The sequence below is a fragment of the Micromys minutus genome (genome assembly GCF_963924665.1).
Source record: "Micromys minutus genome assembly, chromosome: 4".
NCBI lineage: Eukaryota > Metazoa > Chordata > Mammalia > Rodentia > Muridae > Micromys > Micromys minutus.
In genome coordinates, this window is record NC_137973.1 from 62,713,189 (window position 1) to 62,732,222 (window position 19,034).

The 19,034-nt window shown below is 42.8% G+C and overlaps 1 protein-coding gene across 1 annotated transcript in view; it reads left to right on the forward strand.

The window, feature by feature from the left end:
• Positions 1-498: 498 nt before the first annotated feature.
• Positions 499-19,034, forward strand: part of COL25A1 (collagen type XXV alpha 1 chain) — a gene marked incomplete at both ends in the record, with an annotated part of 368,416 nt that continues 349,880 nt past the window's right edge. Inside the window, 2 exons of the mRNA XM_080916476.1 lie at positions 499-783; positions 1,796-1,865. Coding sequence (XP_080772602.1) covers positions 499-783; positions 1,796-1,865 — 355 coding nt within the window. The remainder of the gene's footprint in view (positions 784-1,795; positions 1,866-19,034) is intronic.

Sequence of the window (19,034 nt, forward strand, 5' to 3'; positions counted from 1 at the left end):
TCTCGCCGGGTCACTGCATTTCCTTTTCTTTTTGGCCTTGAACTGGTCCAGGTGGGAGACAGGTCGGCGGGTGGAAAAAGGTAGAGAGATAGATAGGCAGACTCAACAGGTCCGAGCAGGGAGAGGGGCTCTCGGACCCTGCGCCTCTGCGCGGGGGACCACTAAGGAGGTGTCGGGTTTTGGGGGCTCAGAAGAGCTGCCCTGGTGGGTTTAATTTCAGCTGTGACCCCCCACACCTCCGGCGCCACACAGTCCCCGGCCGGAGGGTGCTTTTCACTCCGAGCTGGAAGGGGAGAAGGAATCTGGAGGACGGTCCACGCCTGCTGATCCGGACGCCGAGTCACGCGCAGGTCCATCTCCAAGCCGGGGTTCCGACTCTTAACTAGTTGTGCAGCCGCAGGGACTGAACTTTGGCGGAACCAGCCCTTCCTCTCATTCTAAGATTATTGGAGGAGATAGAGGGTGGAAGGCTTAGCGGAAGCCGGCGACCCTGCCACGATGTTGGTGAAGAAGCTTTCAGAGAAAGGAGGGGGATCTGAAGATCCTCGTCCCTCGGGACAGCGTTGTGCCGGCTCCATGCCCTCGTGCACGGCCCTAGCGACCCTCCTGTCAGTGGTTGCGGTGGCTTTTTGTTTGTATCTTGGGGTGAAAACCAACGACCTCCAGGCGAGGATTGCTGCTCTTGAATCTGCTAAAGGGACCCCTTCCTTCCATCTGCTGCCCGACACCATGGATGAGCTGAAGGCGGTGGTTCAGGAGAAAGTGGAGCGTCTTTTGGCTCAGGTGTGAAAGGCTGGGTATTGCACGTGAATACTGTTTTGCACAGGTGTGGGTCCTGCCGTGCAGGGCCGACTTCGACCCTTACTGTCTGCATAGTTGGCTTGACTGTGTGTGCCAAGTGTGGAGCGCGTGTTCAGTACCTGGGGTATGGATTAGTACCAAGTCTGTAGCTGATATACTCACTCACTCTTCCGTAGTGCTTGCATGCTAACATATATGGGGGGGGGGGGCGGTCCAAAAGAGAGAAGGTGGCCCGGATAACAGGAGCGTATGGAAGAGCATTTTATTTCTTTGTAGTTTTCTGGAGTCTCTTGTGATCTCTCACTTCAACGGAGGCTGCTCATTGTTGATGTAAGATCTCATATCTCCTTCACAGGGAACGGCTAGGGAAACAGGTGCTATTCATATACAAAAGGCAATCACTTTCAAGTGAAACAACCCTGCAGAGGTTCAGAACCATAAATTCCGCCCTTCGAATCCTTTTTTCATGTTCAAACACTTTGAAAAAGTTTTATATTTGGTAAAGGACGCGATGCGGGTATCAAGGAAGGTAGAGCCTTTGAAACAGAGTTATCTTCAAGGTTGGTTTCAATTCAAGTCAGGGGGCTTTTTTCTTTTAACTAATTTTTTTTTTCCAAGTTGACTTCCAATGGAGAGGTTGTATAGAGTTAACATTCACGAATGTGCTCTTGGCCAGTGTCTTCGGACCTGCCGTGTATCATTGCCTGGCGTCTGCACTGACTGCTATGCCTGGGCTGAAGGAGGGGGTGGTGGTAATTGGGAACTAGAGAAAGATGTTAGCCAAACCCTGCAATCCTGCTACCACGTCAGTGGTCATTGTCTTATTTTAGGACTTGGATTCTGTTACTTTTTTGACAAGAGTCCAAGTACATATGTAAATATTCCTTATTCAAGCTATCAGATGATGGCAAAGCAGGCGTGTGGCCAGAGAGCCCCCGGGAGTCCAGCTCTCAGTGCTACTGATACTCAGTCAATCCCTCTGCTTTCCCTACAGAAATCCTATGAACACACGGCTAAAATCAGAATCGCCAGGGAGGCACCTTCAGAGTGCAACTGCCCAGCAGGTAAAACGGACCTCATTTAACAATGTTTCCTTCTCAGCAGAACACCAGGGGGAAAAGGGAGAAAGAAAACAGGTCTTGTGCTGTCAAGTCTACCTGTAATAATCGTGAAGAAAGACTGCTGACCCAACCTGCTTTAATAAAACCAACACGTCTCAGTCCAAAAGATGGCAGAAAAGCCCTAAATATTGTTTGACACAGCATGCTAAGGTCTGTGGGAAAGCAGGGAAGCCGGGGATGATCTTCGTAAATAATGTAGGCACAAGATGGTATATAAGGAGAGAGTCCTTAGAGTCTCACTGAAAGTCATCCATGATCTTATTAAACTCTGTCATGTTCCTGTTGTCGGTGGTGAAAATGACTAATGAACTCTTAAGATTCTGAATTCCCTGGTGTCTAATGCTTTACCAGGACAGGTTTGTCATGTGCCTTTGGTAAACAGATGTGTGAATACCCTTTACCTCCTTACTGGCTTGTATTTACCTCTCATCAGCTAGGCTCTCTCCTCTGTCCTGAAGCAGAAGATGAAGGCTATTCTCGAACTCCCATTCTGAGCTATTACAATCCTAATGCCCTCTCAGGACAGGTTCTTATGTTTTTACTGGATTCCTGTGGAGTTTTTAGGGGACTGTTTTAATGATAATACCTAAGAGAATTGGAAAAAGAGACATTAATGAATATCACTCTCCCCACCCCCATCCAGCCAGGGTAATTGTAACTCTCCATTCACAGACCTCTGAGACTTGATATTTATCTATAGATTTAACAATTTAAAAGGTCTTGGATGATGGCCATTCCAAACATTGGGCAGATTCAAGAATATACGTCATAAAACCCCACAAGTGTTAGTGTTTTTTTTTTTCAGATAAACACTGTAATTCATTTATTATGAATTATTTAGTTTCACTTATCAGGCACATGGAGTGATTCTTTTACATTTTATTTAATGTTTAAGAATATGATACTTGGTGCTGTGTATAGTTAGATGTTGCATATTGCCGGTCAAGGGCAGACCACATTATGCAGGATGGAGCTCTCACAAGATCATGTCATTTATTGATAATGTAGCCATTTCAGTTTGGATAAGCACAGTGCAGGAAAGTGTCAAACAACCCAGTTCTCTCTGTTAAGTGGTGAATGGTTGTAATGGAAAGGCTTGTTCCTGTATATGTATTTTTTAATATCCTGAATTATTTTTTTTGTCACAGCCAACACAGCTGTCACCTCACACATCAGTTAAAATATAAATATCAGGTTGTATGGCATATACACTGAAAAAGCTTTTCTTAAAAATTAAATTTAGTGTGTCTGTGTTCACATCGTGTGTGTCCAGTAGCACTCTGTGACAAGTGTCTTTACCCACTAAGCTGTCTCACTGCCCCTATGGCACGATTAGTATCCAATTACATTCCTCAGTATACTGGAAATATATACTTTTTCAAATAAAGGCTTTTGACTGAGAAGACCGTGCTGGAATGATGGTTAAAATACCCCTCTTATCCCAGTTATGCAGAAGGCTGAGGCAGGAGGATGGCAAGCTCAGTGCTGCCCAGGTTACAACTTAATAAGATTCAGTCTTAAAATAAAGTTAAAAAATAAAAGTTTGGAGACCTTGAGGTAGCTCAGTTTCAGAACACGAGCCTACCATGTACCATAGGAGAAATTACACACACACACACACACACACACACACACACACACACACACACACATTATATGTAAATTTTTGAAAATTTAAGTTACCTCTTATGTTAGAAAAAAAGTCAAGGAGTTCAGATTTGAAAATGTGACTTTCGTTCTTAGTTGTTTTAAGTTGGGACAGACCTCAGGAGGCAGATATTTAAGGAAGTCACATTTCCCTCTGAGGATTAAACCCATAATCACCTCATCGCTGCTTGGGATTATTTAGATTCTGCAGACACCTGGTGCTGAAAGTCAGTGACCACACCCTTTGGAGTCCAGTACTTTTGGTATGTGCTGCTTTTGCTAACTGTATTTAAAGCAGTTCATGCTTAATTCGCTGGGTTCTTACTGAATTTGGTAAAAAGCTGAAAAGTGACCTCTACTGCTTTGAGTTCTATTATCTCTAAAGATACAGTTCTTGATGTTAAATGTAACCTAATTATCACCAGATCTGGAAGAAAGCTAATACGTTAGAGTTGGCCTTATGTTATCCTGGAAGATTAAGGTGGAGTGTTTCTCATCATGACAGGTCAATTTAAATGGCTTTTTTTGGGGGGGGGTGGTGGTTGACTCTCAGTAACAGCTGCTTTACCTCTCACCACCACTAGAGACCCACATCACATCAGATTTTACCTGGCTTCTAAAACAGTAACTCTTGGAAGGTGTGTACCTTCTAGCACATGGAATGAAATAATCACTGCTCTGGAAACGCTTCCTTCTGCTTGCATAATAATCGGGCATTACAAAAATGAATGTTTTACACTGTATCCTGGAAAAAACCATCTTGAAATACAGTCAGTGATGTTGTCTTAGGGAATGAGCGGGCCAGCCAAGGATTAGAAAGGAGATACAGCACTTCCCACCTGGCTTGACTCTAGCTGTGGTCCACTGTGACTAAGAGTTGTCACAAAGACATCTGTTTGCAGGACAGAGCTAGACAGGCCTGTGACCTCAGCTCAGTTCCTGTGGACAGATGCCCACCCCTTGAAGTTGACACTCTTGTTGACAGTCTCAGGAACAGAGCCAAAGGCCCATAGCAAAAAAAGTAATGCTACGTTGTTTGTGTTTGCTTTAATAGCTTTTGATAGATTGAAGTTCCTGAAGGGTTTTTCCAGGTAGGATGTAGGGAAATAATAAAACTTATAATTTGTTGGTTTTTTTTTTCCTCTCTCACAGGAAGGAGCTTCTGTGAGAGAAGGATGAGCTGTTTATAGAATAGTTTCTTAATGTAAGAGATGTACTCTCTAATTTTCATAACAATCCATAAAATTAACTTCTAGTGATCTACTTTTATACATGAGGAGGCCAAGGCTCAGGGAAAATAGTTAATGTATTAAAGTCAAGGTGAGGATTTATGCCCACATCCGAGGAAACGGAAGTCTAAGACTTAATGGGGACTAGAGAATGAACACTTAGAGCAGGTTACCCCTTAGAGCAGGTTACCTCCCCCTCCTTTCCCCAGCTGCGATTCAGGATCGAATAGTGATGATGTGTGACCTTGGCTGAACCAAAGTGTGTCCCATTTACTCATCTGGGGAAAACACACACACACAAATCAGAAAATGCTTTTCTTTCCTGTAGGGTGAGGTTCTTGTGAGCACTCTGATGTCTTAGGGTGTGGGTTAACTTGTAGTTGTTGTCTTTTATCTGTTTGCCTCTTCAGTGTTCTGTCTCCATCACCCTGCTAAGCTATACTCCTGAGCCAAACCCTTAAATCGGTCATTTTCCTTGCTACTTACCTCTAGTGCTCAAAGCTACAGGCTATAGGTGAGAAAAGAGTCTTTGAGATGCTTGCCCAGAACCAAGTGTCTAATTAACAAGCTTTGAGCTAAAGCTGTGCTTAACGGAACAATGTATCCATACAGATAACCACACTAGACTTTCAATTTTTGCTGTATGGGTAATGTTTGTATGTTTGTTTTAACAGATACAGATATTAGTCTCTCAAGTTGTTTGTCCTTGTTACAGGGAGATCTTTTGACAATGTGAGTGAACTCTGACTACAGTACATAGAACTTGGGCTACTTGAGCATGGAGTAGTCAAAAGTATCTTTGCAGTTTTGAATAAGATATTTGCAGATGGCTTACCTATCGGCCTCATTTTCAGACTTATTTTTAGTAGCTTTACTGAGCTATAATTTATATTTCCCCCACTTTAAGGATTGTAGTTGGGCAGCTATTCACTGAGGTCTATTTTTAGATCACCTGTGTCTCCCTGACAGCTCACATTTAGTTTACTTGTGAACTAAAGAGAAGCTTTTGTTAGAAACATATTGCTTTGGAGCAATTTCAGAAAAATGAAAAACAACAAAAAATTCTATCCACCAAAGCTCTGTTTAGCAGAGTCTTCCAGGTAGCTGGGCCTTGGAGGCTTAGCCTCTATAAAGTTAGACCTTCAGATGAGAGAATACGTTGGCTCATTCTGTGGATAGGAGTCTGTCTTGGGCTCTCACTTGGTGTCTTACATAGAAGTTTATACAAATCAGGTCTGTTTATGGATGAGCATCTGTGTCGAAGCTGATAGAGAAGGCAGGAGCCAGGCAGCCAAACAGAAGAGGTTTAGATCATTAGATCTTTTTGGAGGTCCCCAAATACCTTCCACATCTATGAGAATGATTATATATTACATGAGAGAAAGTGTAGGTACATTGCAAAACCTCATATTCATAACCGGGAGGGAGAGAGGCACAGGTGTCTGGCTGAAGGACAAATTTCCCACAGTATCTGAAGACCCCGTAAATTCCTTCCTTATATAAAGTGTAGAAAATGGTTTCTTATTACTGTTCCTTTTTTTTTTCTATTGAGACCAAGCAACAAATTGAGTACAGCAAGCAATAGAGTCATAATCTATAGATCTTGGTTATATAATGGAGCTTCAGAAGCAGTTTGTAGGCCATGGATATTATTCAGTGATAGTGGCAGACATTCTCTTGTCAGACTAAACAGCACAGTGTGACAGGGCAGTGCCACCAAGCATTTGTGTTAAATTGTTTTGCTTCTAATGAGAACAACAGTTTGGGTGTGTCACTCTCAGTTGGTCTAGTAGTGACAGCTGGCAAAATGCCCTCGTCGAAGGGCCAAGGACAAATCGCCTCTTGAAGCAGTGTCCTGCGTTTAACTTGTTGGCTATGCTTGTCTGTACACTAAGAAGCTATTTCTTTAAATGTCCCTTTTGCTACTGATTTCATGTTTTGATGAGCTGGGAGTTATCAGAGAGGGGGGGTATTAATCTTTCATGGAGTTCAGTTCACTCTTGCTCTTTCTAGCATGAATGTGTAGGAACAAGCCCTCCTGTAGGGCTATAATAACCTACTTTGCATCCCGTTGCTTTGTCATTGTGCAGAGTGAGGTGCCCGGTATTGACGGAAGCATCATCTGACTGGCAGGTTTAGAGAATGGAGAAAGAATGTTCAATCATCGCGGGGATTAGGTAGATGGTAGCAGGCGAGGAGGCATGCCAGAATCAGGACTACCCTGTAGCTGGGGGCACTTTCATGATGGGGGGGATCCCCAGTAGACAACCAAATAGCATCAGTCTGTTATCTTGAGTGGAAGCCATCCAAGACCTATCAGGAGAAACTGCTCTAGTTCCCCATACGCCTTTATGAACAATACTTGGTAGTTTAATGGAAGCCAAGAATGTGGAAACAAGGCATGAATCAGTCTGGACTACAGGCTGAAAGCTTGGGATGAGCTAAACACAGAAGTATCCCCACCCTCCTTGGATGGCCACAAGGGGTGAAATTTCATTCTGTGGTTTTTATGTAGCATGGTACTTAACACTTTTTGTACCCCCACCATTTTTTTTTTAATTTGTTTAAAAAGGACTCTGGTATGCTTAGATGCCTGATTTCCAGACATGAATAGATTGTTGGTATCTTTTGGGATTTTCTCTACAAGTCTATATGGAAGAAAAAAACCTACTTAAAACTTGATGTAAAGGAGTAAATGCATGACAGCGGGATGCAGGAGCAAGTGAAGAATCACACATTAAAGTGAGTCCTTTTCACTGGTGTCCTAGAGTCCTACAGATGGCCATTCTATAGGTCACTGGATGGCAGAAGTCTGTGGCAAGCACCTGCTCCTTGAGGTCACAAGGAGTAGGAAGTGAACTGAATATCAGGATGCCCCTCCTGCTTCTACAGTCTCCCTTCCCAGTCTGACTTCTTGAGCTCTGTTTGCAATAGGAAAGGTTAGTGGAGGAAGCCAGGGGTGTCTTTCAGGTTTGAAGGCTGCAGTCCTTTATAGACACGATATTTAAAACCCATCCCATTTTACTTTATTTACACACAGTCTCATGTAGCTCAGGCTACCCTTGGAATCAAAATGAGGTAGGAGATGACCTTGCACATCTGATCTGATTCTCCGGTCTCTACTGCATAGGTGCCGTGGCAACAGGGGTGTACCATCACACCCGGTTTCATGAAATGGGGATTTTCAGCTTTAAATTTCATAGACTCCAGAATAATGTGAGGCTGTTGTCTTTGCTTCTGACATCTATAGACACAGCCAGATAAGTCTTCGGAGTGTCGACAACAGCTTCAGTTGAAGCATTTCTGATTTCTCCTTTTTATATAACACATGCTCATATACAGGTACACAAACACAAAAATGACATGCAAAGCAAATTAAAGCACGCTGACCACTTTTAAAAAGATTTTATTTATTCATGAATATGTGAATGCCCACAGAGGCCAGAAGAAAGTGACATATCTCCTAGAGGCAGAGTTACAGGTGACCATGAGCTGCCTAATATAGTTGCAGGGACTTGAACTCTGGTTCTCCACATGAGCCTTATATACTCTTAAACTCCTGAGCTGGTTTTCAAGTTCCCCACCTTTTAAATAGGAGAATTAAAACCTGTTGTCCACCATTTTCCTCAGAGGGCCCCTGGGGCATCTCCAAAGAATCTTAGGACTCTACAGAACTCTGTTAGAAAACCCGCTGAAAGGCAGATGCCAGCATCACATTGGCAGCAGCTGTGATTAGAAAGAAACTGTACCTGTCAACACAGAACTCATCTCCAGAATTCTACACTAGAAACATTTCTAGAAGTGATGGGGCTAAAGTATATAGAGAAAGGGGCTGGAGAGATGGCTCTGTAGTTAAGAGTACTGATTACTCCCCAAGAGGACCCAAGTTCAATTCCCAGGACCCACATGGCACTCCACAACTGTCTGTAACTGTAGTTCCAGGGACCTGACATCTTCACACAGGTACACATGCGGCAAAGCACCAGCGCACCTAAAATCATTAATGCATCATTAAGTGTTTTTTTATAGAGAAAGTGTCGAGACAGATATGACTATTCATTTGAATTTTATATTAGCATGGGTTGTAGGTTCCAGCAGTTATAGAGTTTCCAGAAATTAACGACATTTTATCCACTAATGGGTGAGGCATTTAGTACATTTAACAGAGAAAGTATAAGTCTGTCTCTGGACTCCTCTGTAGCAAGTGTTGCAGAGGGAAATTGAAAGACGATCCTCTACCTGCCATTGATGTCAGCAGGTTTGGGCGGTTGTTTGACTGAGTACTGCACCTGCCCTAGTCACCTTGTAGGATGCGCAGTGGAATACCCTGCAACTGTAAAAGTCAGTGGTGAGCAATTTCCCCTTGATTACAGAAGTCTCAGTCTTAGGACTTCAAGGACGTCTAGATTTAGCTGGCTGCTTTGCTTTTCGGGAGAAGTCAGGTAAATACACAGCAGGAAAGATTAGAGAGCTGATCAAGTAAGGAAGGCGAGAAGGATCATATGTCAAGTAAAGGCATTGTAAAGTATGAGAAAAGAGATGTAACCAAAGCAACTGTTATGTCCTAATGCTGGCTCCCTCGGCTGCAGTGCTGCTGGGTCCACAGCCCACAGTTTACACAGTAAGCCTGGAAACCTGACTGACGTCTATTCATGGGATGCATCTGGAAGTTTTTAATGAAAGAAAACCTCTAGCATTGAGAAATGACATCCGTAAAGAAACGAAGGCTTTTATGTTCTTGTATTCAGTTTCCTTCTGTGCAGAGTTATTTAGGGCTCTAAATTCCAGCTACTCCTAAGGATGGTTTCCTGAATATCAGGCTTGTTCTTGCAATCAAGTTCTGAATGAGGAATGCAATGTATACTGGCAAAATTTATGCTGCCATTTTTTTTTCAATATAAAAATGGCTAATTTCCTTTTATAGCAAAGGATATACTTGGGTTGAGAGACCTGGGGTATATTTTGTATTTTTCTATATAACCCACAATGCATTAGACTCAGAGTATGTTTTACTTTAAGCCTTCATTTTCTTTTCCAGCAGAAACCCCCCACCCCATGTTTCCATCATCAATTGTCAGGAAGCAAGCCTAGACGGAGGAATTTCATAATCAGCTGCATAGCGCCCTACGTGTATCATATATCACTCCCTCATCATTTTCAATTTATTGCCAGTCTGTACTTTTGCTTAACTGTACGCACATGCTACTAGCATTTTAAACAGTTACACCAGCTTCACGCTTATAAGATGTGATGTGATGAATAAAATAATGCCAGTTAGAGTCTGAAATCTAAGAGTGAGCCCAGCAAACACACGCACAGGAGCAGGAGTGACACTCCGGAAGAAGCGCTGTCCCAGCAGGCTCTGCTGTTGGAATGGCACATGTGCCCATGAAACTACAGGGACAGAAGACTGTACTCCCTTTCTGATCAGGTCACTGTTTCTCTCTCTCTCTCTTGTTAATAGAGTAAAATAAAAATTTCCTTCCATCTTTATTTTTAAGTGAGAGAGAGAGACAGATAGAGATAGAGAAAGAGACAGACAGACAGAGTCTGTAGTTGTGTGCATGTGCCTTCAGAGGCCAGAAGAACATGCTGGGTCTCCCAGAGCTGGAGCTAAAAAGATGTGGGTGCTGGGAACTGAATCCTGGTCCTCTATAGGAGTGCTATACCCATCTCTAACCCTAACCATCTCTCTTAACGGCTAACTCATCTCTCCAGCCCCTCCCCTTCAATTCCTCAGCTACCTTGGTCTCCCTCTGGTCCCAAGGCTTCTAGCGTTCCCTGGGAACAGCTGTATTCATAATTCCACCCAATGGGCACTATTGAGGAATGTCAGTATCAGAGAGCAACATTATCCCTACATTTCAAAACAGTTTTCAAAACCATAGGAAATGATTGCTTCCACACTGATGTAAGTGTAACATGGATAAAGGACCCTAACTTGCTATGGAAGAGACTAATAAGATGTTCTCTCCAGTTTACAGCAAAGCTTAAAGACTGGTATAGTTTAGGAATAGGAAGTGGATAGATAAACCAAGGCAAAATGGACTTGCCCGCCATGAGAGCGGGAAGCCAATTGGCGCTGGCTAATTACCTATCAATAGACAAGAGTTCATTTTACATTAGCATTATCAAGCTACAACTTACCAAGTTATACGATGCCTCCCAGAGAATCCATGTCAGATAACTGGGAAGGGTGTGGTATGGACAGCCTCTTCTGGGGGACAGTGCTTCTCCCACATTTCTAAAGCAACTGGAGAGGAAGTCATACTTCAAAGGGTAGGCAGAGAAACAGAGCCAAATCCCATGGTACCGTTCACAGCAGCAATGGTTTTTTAATCCCATGGCCTTCTGGGTAAGAACGCTTACTGAGTTCGGTGCTGGTCAACTTTCCCGTGGTTGCTAAAACCAGTTATTCCTTCTAGCTTAGCTTACACGCCAAGTCTGTACAGGTGCTGAGTGCTGTGCCTACATCAGTGGGCGTGGCTTAGTAAGTGGCTCTTAGAGGCTTAACAGTTTGTTTCAAGCTGAAACCATACTGGAAGACCAGCTTCTTGTGTCCAGGGACCAACAAATGTTTCCAACAGCCTGACTGGAAGGGCTGCCTCTGCCCTGTGCTCTCGGAGATTATGGCTGAGCAATGACCTTCTCCTTTCTCCATTTCTGCACTTCCAGGGAGTCACCTGGTCACTGTAAATGGCTAATATAAAATAACTAAAAAGACAAAGTGTAATGACACAGTCCTTAGTCATCATAGGTCTTGCAAGGACATACGTTATGGTTTGGAAAGTGGTTGTAAGTGACTCAGGTCCGTGCTCTGACGTGTATTCTTCACTGATTGTATCTGGCAACAGAGTCAACACAACATGTTTTAGTAACTCTGTTACTAAATTGAAATGTTGGCTCATAAATGGTATTTGTCTCATAATCTATGAAACTTCCATGTCTCCCTTCAGTGAATGTTATGGAGAAGCAAATTCCAGTTCTTCCTGTATGAGTCTGGTGGGTGAGTCTATTGACAGTAGAGATTGTCCCTGCAGGAAATGCCCCACTATTTCAGGATCTGCTCCTGAACCATGTTTGCTGTGCTTTATTTTACATTATTTTCTGGAGGCAGGGAGGGCATATAAAGAGAATTTTAATTTTGTTTTCATCTGAAATTCCATTTATTTATAAAACCCAGCTCTAGCCTTGTCAGGATATATAGCTTGTCAGGATGTATTGGAGTAATGATCATTCAATACACTTCTAGCTGCTTTAAGTTAGACTTAAGAATGTGACTTGAGAATGTGCTAAAAACAGACCAAGTGCTTTTGTCCAACACCGTGATAAAATACTAGAACAGTGGCTTGCCACCTTCCCAGCACCACAGTCTTTGAGCGCAGTCCTCGGATTGTGATGATCCCACAACCACAGGATTATTTCCATTGCTGTGTCCTAACTGTAATTTTGTTACTTCTATGAATTGCAGTGTAAATTCCTGACATGTAGTGTATCTGACATGTGACCCCCCACAGGGGTTGTGACCTGAAGGTGGAAGAGATGCTGGGGTACAACCAGAGGTGGGAGGTGGGGAGTTGGAGAGGTGGGGAGGTGGAAGGTGAGAGGTGGGGAGTTGGGGACGTGAGAGGTGGGAGGTGGGAGGTGGATGTGGGGGGTGGGGAGGTGGGAGTTGGGGAGGTGAGAGGTGGGAGGTGGAGGTGGGGGGTAGACAGAACCCAGTGGGCTTCTGATCACCTTCTTTTTATTGCCATGAATCCATTCATTAGCTCCTCTGGCCTGGTCTGAATACCTACGATTCTTTTTTTTTTTTTGTATGTTGTCTGAACTCTTCTTTCAAAACAAATGTTTATGGAGAAGAAGGCCTTCAAGAGAATACAAGTGGGGGGGGGCACTGAAATCAATAAGATAGGTAATTGGTTTATCGTGAATCTGTAAAACAGGAAACATAATTTCATCAGGGCACAGTTTTTTCATTCATTCACATAAAATAATATGGCTAAGGTTTAGGAGTTGCATGGGCTGATAAATGCTATTTATCACTTAAATCCACTGAGAACCTGTTAAGGGGGGTGTCTTAGGACTTTGGCTGAGATTGTTCGAGGGTAGTCAGGTGTTTCCCAGTTAGAAGTCCACTTGGGAGGATGAGGAAGGACGCACACAGATTGTAGAGCTCTTCCAGCTGAAACGAAGGCAACCGGCAAAGCCGAAAGGCCAGGCTGGTGTTCGGGGAGGATTAGATTAGGGTGTCCTGCTGTCAGGGTGAGTGTAAAATCAACTCAAATGCATTCAGGTAACTGGACTAGGAACTTTGCCAAAAAAAGCAAGTCTTGATTCATGTTTAGTCTGGTCTAGAGGCCAAATGTTAACCCTCAGCTCAGGGTGTAACTCAGCCACAGAGGCTGCCCACACCAACTATAGACCTAGTTTGCATATTTGGGAAAGAACAAACACACGTCATATAACTTTCTTTGGCTTCAACATGATTATCCTCCTGAGTTAAAGCGTTTAGTTTACCTTGCGATACAACAGAATAGATTGCCTAGTACGCTAATTATATTACTATCTTCTCTTTAAAATTGTTCTTTCGTCCTGATTCATTGGTGCCATCAGAGGTGGAGCAACAGAAACAGAATTTAAGCAGTAAGCAGAATCATTTGAGAGAGTAAGTAATTTATACTAAAGGCTTTTACAGAGTCTGAATCAAGTAATGTAGGAAGACATAGCCAAAATGAATTTTCTTGGTGCTTCAAAGAAATATCTAGAACACACCAAACAACATTTTTAATAAAAGCATAAAGGATGAGAACATTCTTTCTTATAAGGGAAATTATACTTATTGTGCAAGCCTCACTGTATCTGTAAAATACTAATATAATCATGGCAATTATCACAGTAAAATTCTTTTTTTTTTTTTTTTGAGGGTTTTATTATGTAGCCCCAGATAGCCCAGAACTCACCTTGTTGATAAGAATGGCCTGGATCTCAGAGATCCTCCTGCCTCTGCCTCCCAAGTGCTGGTTTTAAAGGCATGAGCCACCATACTTGGCTATTGAATATTTCCATCAGTGACTTTGCAATAGATTGTCAGATGCCTATGTCTGCGGTGCATGGCTGTAGTTTCCTGTGAGTGCAATTGCTGACTGAAAGCTGATGTTTTCATTCCATAACGTGGGGACAAACCATACTTAGAGAGTGAATGAAGGTTCTAGTTTTATAGCACCCACAAACTGTAGTGAACTCTCCAAGGCTGTCGGATAGGCCATGTAGAGAGCTCTCCAAGGATGTGAGATGTCTCTGTGGGTTAAAAAAAAATACCTGAATTTGATTTCTGGAGGCAAGAACTGAATCCTGACATTCTCCGGCCTTGGGGACACTTACATTATGACTCATACATGCACTTGCAAGCACACACATGCAAGTACATGCACATACTCACACACACAGAATAATATAAAAATTTGGAAGAATGCTGCTGCAGCTATGGTGGGAGAGACTAAGTTACAATGATACATGTTTATTGCTGCACAATTTACAATGGAACTATCCTAGGACCATTTTCCTTAACAGACAGAAATGTATATACACACAGTGGAATAAATTCAGTAATTTGATACAAAAATTGGTGGAACAGAAGGTGATTGTGCTGATCGAAATAAGCCAGATTAGACAAATACTCCATGTTTTCCCTTATGTATGGAATCTAGATATAAGCTGTATGCACACACACACACACAGACAGACAGACAGAAACACACACACACACACACACACACACACGCACACACACACACACATGTTTATAAAATGGTAACTTTGGGATAAAGAAAGGAGTCCCCCATGAGAAAGTGCTGGGGTGAACATGAGTGAAGTACGAGATACACATATGTGACGGTGTGTGATACACGTGTGACAATGTCTTAGTGAAACCCATAATTTTGAATAATGAATACTCATTAATACATTTCCCATCGTTTCATTCCTGTGACCCCTTATGTCAAGTCAGTAGTGTTTTGGCGGGAATAGTTGGTCCTTCCCTTTCCATTACTTGTAGCAGTCTGAGGTATCTCTGTCTCCTGGCCTCCTTATTTTCTTTTTGTTCTTTAGGACAAAATATAGCTGGTTATGTGCTAAAGTGTATTTTAATTTCGATCATCATTCTGGAGGTTTAGTCTTGAAGGCTTTGTAGGATCTTTGGTTTCTGTTTTTCCCTGACATTTAGGGAGCTGGGTTTAAAGCTGAGCCATAAACCCATCAGTATCCTGCTGTTCTAGGGGAACTGAAGAATTGCTCAGTGGGAACTTTACTGTTCCCATTAAAAAACAGTGATTTCACTGAGGGGTGAACTAGCTTTAGAAACAAACTTAAAGCAAAAATACGTTTTGAACCATCACATTCCCTATGAAGCAGGCTTTTCTGCTGCTTCTGGGTTGGAGAGTCTGTGGTTGCAGTAACAGTTAGATAGCCTAAGAGGACTGTTGCTGTGCTCAGGGAATTTTTAGGGAAGAAAGTCTAGCAGTAAACTATCAGAAGTTCCCTCCTACAAAGCCTTCAAGACTAAACCTCAGGAATGATTATTAAAATTAAAATGCACTTTATCACATAGCCAGCTACATTTTCTCCCAGAGAACAAATAAACCCACAGCCTTAAAGCATCCAGGTGTAGGATTGTTCCTTAGTTTTGCTTTCTCCTTACTGGCTGCCTATGACCTCTCAGTTGGTCTGCTCAGAAATAACCAGATTAATAATTATTAAATACCCATTTAAGATGGGGAAGGGAGGGCTGAAGAAATGGCTCAGTGGTTAAGAGCACTGACTGTTCTTCCAGAGGTCCTGAGTTCAATTCACAGCAACCACGTCTTCTGGTGTGTCTGAAGACAGCAACAGTGTAGTTTACATAAAACAAACAAATAAATGGGAAAGGGTATAACCACATAATTGAAAGTTTAATACCATATTCAGCTTTCATAAACTTCATGTTTTAGAAATTTAAATTTTCTTCAGGTTAAGTGAAAGCCATATTAGGAAAAAAAAAACTGCATGAAAATGAAATCTCATGCATCTCCTGGTCCTTGGATCTAAAAATCTCACAGTAAGTTGTATAAGGCCCACACTGAGTTGAAATAGAATTTCAAATCAGTCGTAACAAAGTAGCACATGTGTTACTTTCTGTTGTAGTGTGAGTGTTTCTCCCATGCTGGAGTCAGAGTTGACCCCAACCAGGGCATAAGTACTGGGAGCCGAGGATCTTAGAAACAGCTGAGCAGGAAGGCAGAATTCTCCTGACCTCATGGAAGAGGCCTGAGGGTGGTATCTCCTACCCTCATATGAGGGTTGCTCCTTGAGAACAAGGAAACTTACAAGGCAGGCTGTAAGCCTCTGGAATCTTCAAAATTTTAATTCTATAAACAGCATAGTTTGTGGTATTTTCATTGTATCAGGAAAATCTAAGGTGCTTCATTTTTTTGTCAAGATTAGTCCTCATTTAAGGAAAATTAATGTCATGTTTAAATTCTCAAATTCCTCCTAAATATTAAGTGAAACTAGACAGCTAGCACTAAGGGGATAATAGTCTTATTTTAACTACGTTCTTAATGGAAGGCAATTTCTCCCAGCTAGTCAGCCCTAAAATCTTAGTAGGTTATTATACATTTTCAAAAGAATATATTTCTCATATATTTAAGAGCATCAATTGGTTCTTCAGAATAGCGTAGAAGTTGGTAAAATGCACCTGACCTCTAGGGATAAGCTTTTTACATAGAAGACATTTCCCTAGGAAATATAGGACTCCACTCAATAAAATTAATAGCTTAAGGCTAGAAATTTGCTCTAAGGCTGCCAATGTTTTCTTATTCCAGGATACGATTTCAGCCTGTAGGAAATGCGAACACTAGACAGGATACAGTCCTCGTGCTCTTTCAGTTATGTGCACGCCGGCCGTCTGGCTGGTAGTTATGGCGGGTCTGGGAGGATGGAGATCAGAGTCAATTACTGGGCTGCCTCACAGAGGTGGCCCAGACTGCTGGGTTCATTTAGCTCATTTGTTCAAGTAACAGCACATGTTTGACTTCTAAAGGTGAAAAATAGGATTTCCAGTATGACACTGAGATGCCAGGCCCCACATTCCGTCTGCTGGGCTATGAACGCAGAGGCAGCTGGATAGGATACTGTTTGATCTGTCCTCTGAATGATTTCCAAGTTCATTTTCTAGTATGACATTTTCTCATGGCTTTAGACAAATCTGTTTGCTGAATGGCAAACATGCGTTTCCTCGGGGCCATCCAAATGGGCCACTGGATGTTTTCAGAAGGTTGTTTTCACATCTAAAGGTTTGGTGAAGATCAGCACTGTCTTCCACCCCTGCCTTGGCTTAGCCATGCCTTCTGTTCTTCAGCCTTGAAGTGACTACCTGTTAGTTTAGTCTTTTAAGGCAGTCTTGTTATGAGTGCTTGATAATGGCCGTGGCCCGTGAGTTCCTGTCTAGTTAAATACATTGTTCACTGAGAGCAGAGATTTCCCAACCTCCACATCCTTCTCTGAAGCATGATTGGAAAGAGAGAAGTAGTAACGAATGCAGAGTGGGCAAAGAATTGTTCCTGGAACACAGAACTGCTATTTCTATTGTGCGTTCCAAAGTTTGAATCATAAATATGGTATTTTCTTTGGTCTGAAAAGAGATGTTGGCAAACTAGAGTAGTTCTAGAGGAAGAACCAAGAAACGAGTCTAACTCCTGCTACAGGAAAAAGAGCAGGGCGGATGGGCACGACTTGGAATGACGAGTCCAGAGGTGGCGGTCGTGGCGCTGAGGAGAGCATGGTAACTGCCTTCCCATGCCCTGTGGGTTATTTCTTCTGTGGGACGGAGCATTGGTCCAGGAGTAGATGGTAAAAGGGGACAAATCTCTATCTAAAATAAGAGGGTCTCTACCCTTAAAAATTAGCACAATGCTCTTCTAAAATGGCTTTCTTTTGATGTAGTGGGATCACCACACTGAAAATGCAGTAATGATTACTATAGATCAATTTCTACCTAGACCACCCTCGCCTACCAACTTTTACCATAAAAATAATACATGACTCAGCCCGAAACCTTTGAAAATTTCCTTCTCTCACCTCTACTTCCTTGGAGACTCGCTCACTGAAGCATGCTCAGTTCTGTGAGTGCAGTAGGTGGGGAAGAGAGGACAGGCCAGGGGAAACGTTGCAGAACAGATTGGATTAACCTTGGGTAGTGGTGTTGGGCTGAGGGATGGGTACGCATGAGGACGGCCGGCACGCAGGAAGGCAAATGGGCATGTGGCATCCTTCCTACGGTGCTGTAGTTCTTGTCGTTTTGGCATCAGGTTGGTGGTGAGACAAACTCTGCAGCTCGACCAAGCAGTTGCCTTTTAAACCAGTTTACATAGTAAAAAACTAGTTTTGTGGACTATTGTAACTATTGCCTGGGGCTGAGTGGAAAGGCTCACATTTGTTAACTGTTCTTGTAGAAAAAGAAGACGGGTATATTCATCTCTTTCGGGAGATGTTTGATGCCATTAAAGGGCACGTATTTTCCAGAAAGCAGTTTGCTCCCCGACTCTCTCTGTTTTCCAAAGGCATTTCTGTGCACTCTATGGTTGACCAGGTTCATTGCTCTCTATTGTGTCACCAGGTGGTACAAAGATGGGTCATTCACATCTGTGACCCTGTTTGTCCCCAACATTCTAGTCTTCTCATTAGGACTTGGCTGGTCATCTCAGACTAAGTCTTACAAAACTTCGGGGAAATGTGGCTTGAGATGAGGGCTTGTGTGTGTGTGTGTGTGTGTGTGTGTGTGAGAGAGAGAGAGAGAGAGAGAGAGAGAGAGAGAGAGAGAGAGAGAGAGAGAGAGAGAGAGAGAGAGAGGAGAGCGCTGTCAATTCAAAGTCTCTTTGGTGTCAGAGTTGAACAGAAATATAATGGTCCACAAGAAGAGCTCACAGGGGTTCCTTTATTAGGAGGAAGGACAGATGGTTTTCTCCATCTGAGGTTGTACACAATGCACAGTAGATCCAGCACTTTCTTCCTAACTATGTGAGTGACATCTTCATGAAGTGAGCAGTACTTGCTTTTTAATAGGCCCACTGGCATTTCCTCATTGCTGCTGGAGTCAGGTGCTGTGTCGGGGACTCAGACTGTCCTGCTGTAAAGGGTAACACAGAAGGATTTGGGTAAAAGATCGGTTTCCTCAAGAGGATCATTGGTTTTACCTTGTTTA